This window comes from Oryzias latipes, chromosome 11 (assembly GCF_002234675.1).
Source record: "Oryzias latipes chromosome 11, ASM223467v1".
Lineage (NCBI taxonomy): Eukaryota > Metazoa > Chordata > Actinopteri > Beloniformes > Adrianichthyidae > Oryzias > Oryzias latipes.
Window position 1 is genome coordinate 17252452 of NC_019869.2, and position 11695 is coordinate 17264146.

Genomic DNA, 11695 nt, shown 5'->3' on the forward strand with positions numbered 1-11695 from the left:
AAATTTCTAACATCAAAATTGTGGTAAGTTTGACGTAGACTCAAAACAGATGGCTGTACTCCCTCAAATTTTATGCTGTCTTTACAAAGTACTTTAAACTTACTTTAAAATTGTTTTATCTCATGTTTCAAAAAGAAAACAAAGGAATCTGATGAAGTTTGCAAAATAACTAATTTGATTTATGAAAAACAACTGTTAGAAAGACAACAGAAAATCAAAAAAATAATTAGACAGTCCCAATCACTATAACATAAATTGCAAAACATCAGAACAAAAATATACGATCTTCAGAGTTCAGATTTTTTGTTCGCTACATGTTAAAAACTCTATTTCAGCCAAATCTGTTACTCGAGCCCCAGTGTCTTTTATACAGGTCAAATTAGTCTGTTGAATTTCTATTCTAATGTAGCGAGATGGAAGGATTTGTTCATATATGTAAGCAAACTTGAAACTTGTTTTTTTGTCATGTGGCATGGCTTGTAATAAATGAAAGAACTTGCTTTGTAAATCAATTTACTTTTTTTCCACATCAAACCAAATAAAATCGTACACATTTTTGCAGGTTGCACCAGTTCACCACCTGCTGCAAATAAGGACAGTGGTTTCTGCATGACGAAAAGAAGCACGGCTCTGATTAGATGAAAGGACGCTTGTCCGCATTTCAGGTGTCATGGAAGAGACAGAGAAAGAGACATTCTCTATTCTCTTCCATTGTTTTTTTTAAACACTTTTTTTTGTTTTGCTTTATCTTAATGTCACTTGTTCAAAGATGTAGACGTATCCAGTTTAGCAGTATAGATCTAACTAATGCCAGTGAGATTGATGTTAAGTAAGCCTGTTCATCTTCCTGACTGTCAGCAATACAAGTATTTCCCCTGAGGGGATATTTCTCCAAAGTACTGCATACAACTGAATGCTTTAAATTATACCAAATGTCAAGTAGTGGGGCTCAGAGGATTGTAGCTTTTCAATAAAGTTTTGACTGGATAAAATGTTTTTTTTCTCTAGTAGTCAGAAGGTTATTATGGTTTCCTAAATATTTGAATATGAAACTACTAATTCTGTCTCTAAAGACATTTTTGGGGTAATTTGATCCCAAAAAATAGATAAAAATTAAAAATAGAATTGTTTTGTGTTTTTTAGTAGTTTAACAATCATAGCAGCTGGTGAGTGTATGTACAGGCCACCTTGATGGGGATTTTTTTTTTCTTTTTGGAGTTTTGGTTCGACTCTGCAGTTGTTTGTCGAACTTAAATTTGACCATAACCTTTGAAACATTTAGGGATCATTTCTGAAAGTGCTACGTTTTCTGGAGACACAAAAAACAAGAGAAACCTTTTCCTTGGGCAATGTACGCGATTTTTATTGTCATGTTTTGAACTTAGTTGAGATCACAGCTTCTTAATAAAGGCACAAACCCTCCTTTCCTGCGGAAACTTTTGCGGTGGGCCTTAATGAGCATTAGCCAGTCCTTGAGTAGAGAGCTGTGGCGAGGGGGAGAGGGGCCCGGCGTGGCCCTCTGCTGCTGAGACGTGACTTTTTGTTGGATGTCCTGCACGCCAATTCATTTCTTCTTCTCGGCCTTCTGTGCAGACTTGGTGACCTTCCCGCCGGAGGGCGCCTTCTTCTCCACATTCTTGATGACCCCGACGGCCACCGTCTGCCTCATGTCACGCACGGCGAAGCGGCCTGAGACCAGAGGAGGTGGAAAACGTTCATAGAGGATGTAAACAAGTTCAAATGCCACAGTATAGAAAAGTCCTGCATTGTTAAAAAAGCAAGCATTCCAATTGGTAGATAATTATGTTAGAATTGACAAACGTTTCTGACTCACCCAGAGGAGGATACTGGGAGAAGCTCTCAACACACATGGGTTTTCCAGGCACCATGGTGATGATGGCGGCGTCTCCAGACTTCAGAGCTTTGGGGTTGTCTTCCAGCTTCTTGCCAGAACGGCGGTCGATCTTCTCCTTGAGCTCGCTGAACTTGCAGGCGATGTGAGCGGTGTGGCAGTCAAGCACAGGAGCGTAACCCTGAGCGATCTGACCGGGGTGGTTCAGGATGATGACCTGCAAACAAGAGGAGAGACGCTCACAGAACCATGGTGATGTGTTCAGAACTTTTATTGGTTGGATTTCTCAGTGAAGGTAAAATAAAAAAAGAAGCTGTGTAGTCAGATGTAAGATGAAGAACTTTGATAAAACTTTTATAACTTTAAACAATATGATGCAAATTAAGTCCTTCACCTTCTTAAATATGAACATTATAAGAATTTTAATTAGGAGGCCAACATTTCTAAAAGTGTTTAAATCTTTATTAGAAAAAAACTGCAAAAATAATAGGTATAAGAATTAACTGTAGAAAGATACCGGTATATGTATTCGGGAAAAAAGTTAAGATTTTTTAAAATAAGATGAAAAAAAGCAAAGACATGAGTTTCTTTTTATAAGAATAGTTCAATAATACAATCTTTTACTTTGTTTGTTTTGAAGTTAAGGGTTTTGGATGTAATCATGATATGGACAATATCTGGTCCATGGTACTGATTTTTTTTATTTTTAGAAATCTGCACTGGATTGCCCACGGCACGTTGGTGCAGTGGTTAGCACTCTTGCCTCACAGCGATGTCTCAATTCCTAGCTGGGACCTTTCTGTGTGGAGTTTGCATGTTCTCTCCCTGCATGTGAAGACTCTGGCTTCCTCCCACAGACCAAAAACATGCTTCATAGGTTAACTGGTCACTCTAATGTGTTTGTGGGAGCGATTATGGGCCCTGTGACAGACTGGCGACCTGTCCAGGGTGTACCCCGCCTTCGCCCAATAGTACAGGTGAGGAGCTCCACCAACCCTATGACCCCGAAAGGGATATAACGGGTAAAGAAAAGGGATGGATGGATTAGCCTCCTTTTTCCCACTTTTAACATTTTTCTTCCATTATTAAAGTGCTCAGTCATGAGGAGCCACAAAGTGATGCTGTGACATAGAGATATTTTTAATAGTGTTAAGTATATCAATAAATCTTTAATTTTACTGACTAAATGGAAGGTAAAAAGGGAATACTTTTAAAGTTTTTAAAAGTCAGCTAAAAACAGCAATGTTTTTCTCAAGGGTATGTAGTGCTGTGAGGTCATGTGTAGCTTCACATTCTCTGACTTCCTGTTCCCGACCGCTCACCTGAGCGGTGAAGTTTTCAGCCGCCAGCGGTGGGTCGTTCTTGCTGTCGCCAGCCACGTTTCCACGACGGATTTCCTTGACGGAAACGTTCTTGATGTTGAAGCCAACGTTGTCACCGGGAAGAGCCTCGGTAAGAGACTCGTGGTGCATCTCCACCGACTTCACCTCAGTGGTCAGGTTGGGGGGAGCGAAGGTGACAACCATGCCAGGCTTCAAGATTCCGGTCTCAACACGGCCGACAGGGACAGTTCCAATACCTGAGATGAACCAACAGAAGCACTGAGTTAATCAATTTGGGTCCCATCTGACCTCAATCTGTGGAATAAGATAAACCAAACATAACTACAAAAAAAAAAGAAAATAATAATAATAATAAAAATAATTAATAGGCAAAAAAAATAATTTTGTGTATTTTTTACTGACTCTACTGTACATCATTGTTTAATTCCAAATGAATTTAAATTTGAATTTAAATCACGTCTGATTTTTGTGGATCTTTTTGACACTAGATGGCGCTGAAGTGCTTACTTCAAATAACCAAATGACCACCTATCTAGTGTTTCTAGACTTTATTAGGTATGGATATTTGATGTTAAAATAAAAAATTTCATCTTTGCAGTGTTTTTTCTCTCTGAAAAAAGGAATCTTTTGGTTTAATGCAAAAACATTAAAAAATAATATATTCAAACTTTAAAATAAATATTTTTTTCCCCATGAAAACAAACTGCTTTATGGTTGTTTTGATTTATAGATAACATCTGCAAGAACACTGAATAATTTTACAGTATATAGCTTAAAGTTAATTATTGATTCATTTATACACAATAACTAAAACAAGGTTTAACTCTGACACATTCTGCTTTCCTGATTTTTGAAAGGCACCACATATTTATAACTCCATTGAGCAGTTTTCACCTACCGCCAATTTTGTAGACGTCCTGCAGGGGCAGACGCAGGGGTTTGTCAGTGGGGCGACTGGGCGGCAGAATGGAGTCCAAAGCCTCCAGGAGTGTAACACCTGTTGCTCCTCCCTCCTTACGCTCAATCTTCCAGCCCTTGAACCAGCTCATCTGAAGCAAAGAGCTTGTTAGTTTGGTCTTCACAGTAAAGGGGAAACTTCCTGTAAGTGGGGAAAAAAACCAATCCCTCACCTTGTCGCTGGCCTCCAGCATGTTGTCTCCGTGCCATCCAGAGATGGGGACAAAAGCCACGGTGGCTGGGTTGTAGCCGATCTTCTTGATGTAGGCGCTCACTTCCTTTTGGATTTCCTCAAAACGGGCCTGGCTGTAAGGGGGCTCAGTGGAGTCCATCTTGTTGACGCCAACGATGAGCTGCTTCACTCCAAGGGTGAAGGCCAGCAGGGCGTGCTCACGGGTCTGCCCGTTCTTGGAGATACCAGCCTCAAACTCACCAACGCCAGCAGCGACGATCAGCACAGCACAGTCAGCCTGATGAGAGAAGGTTCTCCCTTGCATGATTCTGGCACTTAATTTAATTTGCACAGCTCTTGAACCCCTTACCTGGGAGGTTCCAGTGATCATGTTCTTGATGAAGTCTCTGTGTCCAGGGGCATCAATGATGGTCACATAGTACTTGCTGGTCTCAAACTTCCACAGAGCGATGTCGATGGTGATACCACGCTCACGCTCAGCCTTCAGTTTGTCCAACACCCAGGCGTACTTGAAGGAGCCCTTACCCATCTGAGCATTTTAATACACCAGAATAATCAGACCAAAGCATATGGATTCTTAGCTCCTGGATGTTTCAGTACTTTGATCAATCTAGGTTTTTGTTCAGAAGTTAAACCTCAAAATTAAGTTATTTTATTTGATTTATTTTAATTATAAGTATTTAAAGTGCTTTGCAAATTATGTTACCACACAGCCCTTTAACATATCTCTGGAAATATTTCACAAAAAGATAAGACATGGGCAGTACACCATTTCGGACGGCGGGTGGCAGTGTTGCCCTGCGGGCAGTGATGTCCTCCTCTCACTTTAGTGATGCAGTTTGTCCGAAACAAAAAGGGCCCAGAAACCAACCTCAGCAGCTTCCTTCTCAAACTTCTCGATGGTTCTCTTGTCGATTCCTCCGCACTTGTAGATCAGGTGGCCGGTAGTTGTGGACTTGCCGGAATCCACATGGCCAATGACCACGATGTTAATGTGGATTTTTTCCTTTCCCATTTTGACTTTCCGGCTATAAATAGACAAATATTTGATTACGTTTTTTCCCCTGATGGGAAATATACTCTACACCCCAAAATTAGTTGAGAATAACAGGAACTAGTCTTTCAATTTATAGTTTTTTTTGGGAAAGGTTTGCGCGGCACACAGGTTAGTTCCAGTCTTTAATGCGGCATTGACGTTTATTAGTGGTATTGGCTTAAGTTGAAGTTAAACATCTTTTCAATCGTGAATAACTTTTACTCTGCAGTATCCGGCCCCGCGGGGAACCGCCGGTGTCACGCGGATGTGCAAATAGAAAGCCGGTAAGCAGCCTCCATGTTGCGCACGGGCGCCATGTTAACTGCGACGATGAAGGGAAGGCGTGCGCGTTCACGATGAAGGACAGGCGTGACTGTCAGAAAATGACTTCAGTCTTCATAGCTTCAACAACATGCAGCTTTTCGTACATTTTTAGACTTATTTTCAAAATAAAATGCCTTACACTTTACACACAAAACATTTCACATGCAAAGAACACTTCAATCCAGTCAAGATCCTCATTTCACATTCCACCACTGACCAACCTTAAGTCCAGCGACAATCAAGGGGTCCCTGATTTTAACAGAGGCAAAAAAGGACAGATCTGGACATGTGGGGTTTTTTTATACTGGAGATGGGGGAGGGCTGCACGGTGTCTGGTTGGTGTCCCCTGCACCATAGGGTACAATTGGCTGGGCTCAAATGCGTCCCGTGGCAGGGATTGGACGAAGACTGCATCACTGGACATTGATAGCACAGACCAAAACAGCTGTGGCGCAGAGGCCGCCTGTCACTGCTACAGCCAACACCAACTGCTGCACTGAAGGATACAGACAAGCCTAATGCAATTTTTTCAAATACATTTATTTTATTAGTTACCAGCAGCTTCTGTTCCAATCAACTTGTGGCATTTGAACAATGAAACAGTTTTTAAATTCAAACTTAAAGAGGCACCGTCCTGTGATTTAGTTAAATGACTATGCCACATTTCTTTTTCCTGCGAAAACTTTTGCGATGGGTTTTGATCAGCATAAGCCAGTCCTTCAGAATAGAACTATGCCTCAGAGTGAATAACCCGGGATGGGAAGAAGATGCATGGGAGGCAGTTGCCTGCTGCTGCCGGCACACGTCTTGTTTGGCATCCTGCACGACCATTCATTTCTTCTTCTGGGCTTTCTCTGCAGCCTTGGTCGTCTTGCCGGAAATTTCCTTGGTATCAACAGCCTTGATGACACCAACAGCCACGGTCTGCCTCATGTCACGCACAGCGAAACGTCCTAAAAAGAGAAGGTTGAGCAGATGTTAGGCACCATCGACTAGCATTTCTGGGAGGTGAACTTAAGTGTGAGAACCCACCAAGAGGAGGGTAGTTTGAGAAAGGCTCCACAACCATGGGCTTCTGTGGGATCAGCTTGACAATGGCAGCATCTCCAGACTTAACAAACTTGGGGTTGTCTTCCAGCTTCTTGCCAGAACGACGGTCGATCTTCTCAATGAGCTCGTTGAACTTGCAGGCGATGTGAGCAGTGTGGCAGTCCAGCACAGGGGCATAGCCCTGGTTGATCTGGCCTGGGTGGTTCAGGATGATGACCTGTCAATAGATTTAGGGTTAGCACCTGTCAAACCAACTGAAGATGTGGCCATTAAATTTCTCCAGCACCAACCTGAGCGTTGAAGCTGGCAGCAGCCTTTGGTGGGTCGTTCTTGCTGTCACCAGCGACGTATCCACGACGGATTTCCTTGACGGACACGTTCTTGATGTTGAAGCCAACGTTGTCACCGGGCACAGCTTCTGGTAAAGACTCGTGGTGCATCTCCACTGACTTGACCTCAGTGGTCAGGTTGGGGGGAGCAAAGGTGACAACCATGCCTGGCTTCAGGACTCCAGTCTCAACACGGCCGACAGGGACAGTTCCAATACCTGAGAAGGTGCATTGAAGAGTTTAATCCTAACAAACTTAAAGTTTCGTTTTCCAGTTCGTCATGTTCCTACCGCCGATTTTGTAGACGTCCTGCAGGGGCAGACGCAGGGGTTTGTCGGTGGGGCGAGAAGGTGGCAGGATGGCATCAAGAGCTTCAAGGAGTGTTGTTCCACTGGCATTTCCGTCCTTGCGCTCAATCTTCCAGCCCTTGAACCAGCTCATCTGCACACAAAGAAAACAAAAATGAATGCAGTGATGACCTCACAATGCTCTCATGAGAATTAGACTTTCTGTAAGTGGGCAAATTCCAATCACACACCTTGTCGCTGGCCTCCAGCATGTTGTCTCCATGCCATCCAGAGATGGGGACAAAAGCCACTGCAGCTGGGTTGTAGCCGATCTTCTTGATGTAGGTGCTTACTTCCTTTTGGATTTCCTCAAAACGGGCCTGGCTGTAAGGGGGCTCGGTGGAGTCCATCTTGTTGACGCCAACGATGAGCTGCTTCACTCCAAGGGTGAAGGCCAGCAGGGCGTGCTCACGGGTCTGCCCGTTCTTTGAGATACCAGCCTCAAACTCACCAACGCCAGCAGCGACAATCAGCACAGCGCAGTCAGCCTGGATGAAAACACAAACAGCCAAAGGTTAAATGTGATTTTTTTGGGGCAGAAAAAGTAAAACTAGTATTACAATCCCTTACCTGGGAGGTTCCAGTGATCATGTTCTTGATGAAGTCTCTGTGTCCAGGGGCATCAATGATGGTCACATAGTACTTGCTGGTCTCAAACTTCCACAGAGCGATGTCGATGGTGATACCACGCTCACGCTCAGCCTTCAGTTTGTCCAACACCCAGGCGTACTTGAAGGAGCCCTTGCCCATCTATTTTAGAGGAATAGTAGAGTATAATGTAATTCATTTCATAAAATAAAAAAAACAGGATTCTTAAAAAATAATTTATATGAACTGTTTTTTTCTATAACATTGAGTTTTCCCACTTTATCTAGCAGTCCTGAGACCTATTCCTGAAAAACTGCATCGTCACCAATGGCGTAGCGCGTCATCTAACCCCTCCCCGCGTGCGCGCACCCGGCAGCTACACCCTCGTGCCGGGCAGCTGAGCTCAGGGGAGGCACGCTTACGCCGCCATCTTGGGCCAGACTAACGGCTCAAAAGAACAGAAAATAAAGCCTGCAAGCTCACCTCAGCGGCTTCCTTCTCGAACTTTTCGATGGTTCTTTTGTCGATTCCTCCGCACTTGTAGATCAGGTGACCGGTGGAGGTGGACTTGCCGGAGTCGACATGGCCAATGACCACGATGTTAATGTGGATTTTTTCCTTTCCCATTTTGAATGTTTCTGTTCCAAAAGATAAAATACAAACATTTTAATACAAAATAATTCCCTCGAATTCACGCAAAGCCATATGTCACGCGACCCACGCAAACAAATTGTGACACTTGACATGGCTACTTTAGAGAAAGCAGTCCTTTAATATACAACATTGACACTTAAAACTCGACACAAACAAGTATTAATTCATAAAACCCTCATATATTCGTTAGTTAAGCAAATAGTCAAGGTTGAAGCCGCCAACAGGCGGCGGCTGCTACTAGGCCCCACTCGGCCATAGGCTAGCTAGGACACGTGTTACTCCCACAGCCACGTTGGATAGAGTTACAAAGATCGACAAATATTTGGAGGCTGGTGTCCAAGCTCCCAACACCTGTCTCCTAGGAGTCAGCCCAGTTATTCCGAAGAGGAGAGGGGATAAATGCCATTAAGCATCCTCGGATGGATGGTCTCCTGAGCTCCTTTGTTCCTTACCCTTGCATCAGCCCTTTTTCCTCCCTCGTTAACCGCTTTCCCCCTAATTTAATAAGTGTACAAGAGTTCTAAACGTGTAACCAATTAACAAAAGACATTAAACGTTTTCCTTAGTTTAAAGTTTTTTTTAAAATCGTTGAAAATTATTAAGTTATCAACTTACATAACCGAAGTGGCCCATTTAAACGCGGTTTCTTCACAGAAATAACCCAACTAAACTCACAAGGCGGCGAAAGTTACAGGCCCAAACCGGCTTTACTAGCTAGCTAAAAAGAGAAATGTAGAACTTACCGGTGTTTCTGGGTTTTCACGGCCAAAGCTGCTGCCCCTAACCAGGTAACAGAAAGAGGAAGACTGGAGGAGGATTGGGAGCTTTTATACGGACTGGGAGGCGGCCTGAATATCCGGCCCCCTCCTCGGTGCAAACCCCGCAAATCACACACTTTCCTGCGAAAAAAAACGTCAGCACGCGGCCGGATGAGGCGCCTCACCAGCCCAGCAACGAGCCTGTAACCCAAACAAGTGGAAATAAAACTCCACGAATAAACTGATATGACTCCACATTATAGTTTTAAAGTCGTCTAATAAAAAGATACTTCCAGTTTTCATTATAAACTCTGGAAATATTTCTCACAATGGCTCAAAATAAGGATAAAACAGGATCTCTGAAACAAAGCTCGTCTCAATCTGAGTAACAACTTGTCTTTAAATTCAACAAAAAGTCATATTATTCCTATTTTACATATTCATCTAGTTTGTGGAGAAACCAATAATTTTTTTTTAATAAATTCTGCAGTATTTTGTTTTTCCAAATGTGATTTACTGGCCATCTGTACTCCTTTACCTGCTGCTAAGTAAGACCGAAATGAGTCGTCTTCTAAATTAGATTATCTCACTCTGAGAGATTTACATTTAAAGGCTTGTGTGTGAAACATGGGCCCCTGCTGATCTGGAGACACCCTGACTGCAGATGGTCACCCACCCGCCAGACACACAGTCAGGCATAATGACACACTGATTCAATTAAAAAACTAAATGATCAAATGCAAAAACACTTGATTTTTCATTTGATTGATCGGCTGAAGACATAAAAAAAGCAACTCAGATCTGGGTTTATGCCCATATTTATACATTAAAGACCCACACCTATTGAAAATTGTGTTTTTGGTGTTTTTATAACGTGTTCTTTTAGCTTCCCCCCCTTCACAACGGAAGACATATAGAAAAAATAAAACTGCATTTCAGAGTACTTCTTTTGTTCAAAATGTTGATAATCAGGTGCAGAAAAAAGCAGTTGGAAAAAGAGCGTACATGTGACATAGAAAACATGCTTTGTGGGCCACAAGCTCCCTGCTCCGCTCCATTCTGATGCATCCACTCATAGACGACTAGATCCATGAACGTTTTTCCTCGTCTGAGCTGGTATCTGGCTCAAAACTATACGGCTGAATAGCTCAGATATTGCTCGCCATTTTTGTTGTACCAGTAATATTACGCTGGGGTTGTGAAGGGCTATAAGCCAGCAGAAGAGAGTGTAAACAAAGTGATGATGGGAAATAAAGGTACACTCACTCTGCACCAACAGCTCCACCAACAACTCCTGCCGTCTCTGCATTAACTATGTCCTATAAAACGACACAGGTTGTTGTTGTTTTTGTGTGTGACTATAATCAGCATAACTGGGAATGTTTTTAAAAGAGATGATACGATGATTGGAGTGGGACTTTAAACATCTCATATAGATGGTGAGGATGCTACAGGAGGGACAGGATGTCAAACTGCCTTTTTCTCTCATCACTGCTGCAGCATCGTGAAGCAGCTGACATCCCTCCACCGAGCTCCACTGTTCAGGAACCAGCCTCTTCAGCTTTGCAGCTGCTGCCTTCCCTCAGTGCCGAGCAAGGAAAACACTGACACAGACAGAGAGAGGTGAGTGGAATGACCAGCCCAGAGGAGTGGTACGTAAAAATGAATCAAGTGGTTCTCTCCCTGCAAGACTGACTACTCCAGTTCTGCTGTTTTCTAAAAGCAATATGCAAACCTGTCAGTCAAGTTTGGGGGAAAAAGTCAGTCAAGAAACCACACCGAAGCTTCTCAGCTTTTATTTGCAAACAAAAGAAATGAGCAACGGACAAGTTTCTCTGCCTGGTCTGTGGCCCTGGAGGAATCAGCAAGTCTTAAGGGTTTTTCCGCCATCAGCTCAACAAAAAAAAGGCAAAAAAAATTAAATTCTGTATAGATGCAACTGGAAAATGTTGACAGAAGACAAATCAGTGTCTGTCAGAATGTGACACAGGAAGTGGTCGTAAGGAAATATTACTGTTTTGTTTCAAGTTGTGTGTGAAGTGAGTAAAGGGCAAAATATTAGTGATCCTAAACACATTGACAGATGTATTACCTTGATGGGTTCCCTTTTGTAGGTGTATTTAACTGAAATCTGTTTTTAAAAGCAGCTTGTTGAGGCCAAAGACGTTTAAACTGTAGAAGCATATACTAATACAAAAAGAAGTTATGTTTATTAAAATTTTCCATTAATTGTATTAAATAAAATAAAAAAAGACTATTTATCC

The 11695-nt window shown here is 42.6% G+C and overlaps 2 protein-coding genes across 3 annotated transcripts; both read right to left on the reverse strand.

Annotated features, from left to right (window-relative positions):
- Positions 1-1336: 1336 nt before the first annotated feature.
- LOC101170939 (elongation factor 1-alpha) lies at positions 1337-6036 on the reverse strand. Its single transcript, XM_004074078.4, has 8 exons — positions 5927-6036; positions 5217-5373; positions 4695-4874; positions 4326-4622; positions 4094-4244; positions 3175-3431; positions 1835-2069; positions 1337-1689 (listed from the first exon to the last, which is right to left on the reverse strand). Exons 2-8 carry the CDS (start codon positions 5358-5360, stop codon positions 1565-1567), a joined length of 1389 nt encoding a protein of 462 aa, XP_004074126.1. The 5' UTR covers positions 5361-5373; positions 5927-6036; the 3' UTR covers positions 1337-1564.
- Positions 6037-6224: 188 nt separating this feature from the next.
- eef1a (elongation factor 1 alpha) lies at positions 6225-9658 on the reverse strand. Of its 2 annotated transcripts, XM_011480957.3 has the most exons (8): positions 9417-9658; positions 8503-8657; positions 8002-8181; positions 7623-7919; positions 7375-7525; positions 7046-7302; positions 6738-6972; positions 6225-6658 (listed from the first exon to the last, which is right to left on the reverse strand). In XM_011480957.3, exons 2-8 carry the CDS (start codon positions 8644-8646, stop codon positions 6537-6539), a joined length of 1386 nt encoding a protein of 461 aa, XP_011479259.1. In that variant the 5' UTR covers positions 8647-8657; positions 9417-9658; the 3' UTR covers positions 6225-6536.
- Between the last annotated feature and the right edge of the window lie 2037 nt (positions 9659-11695).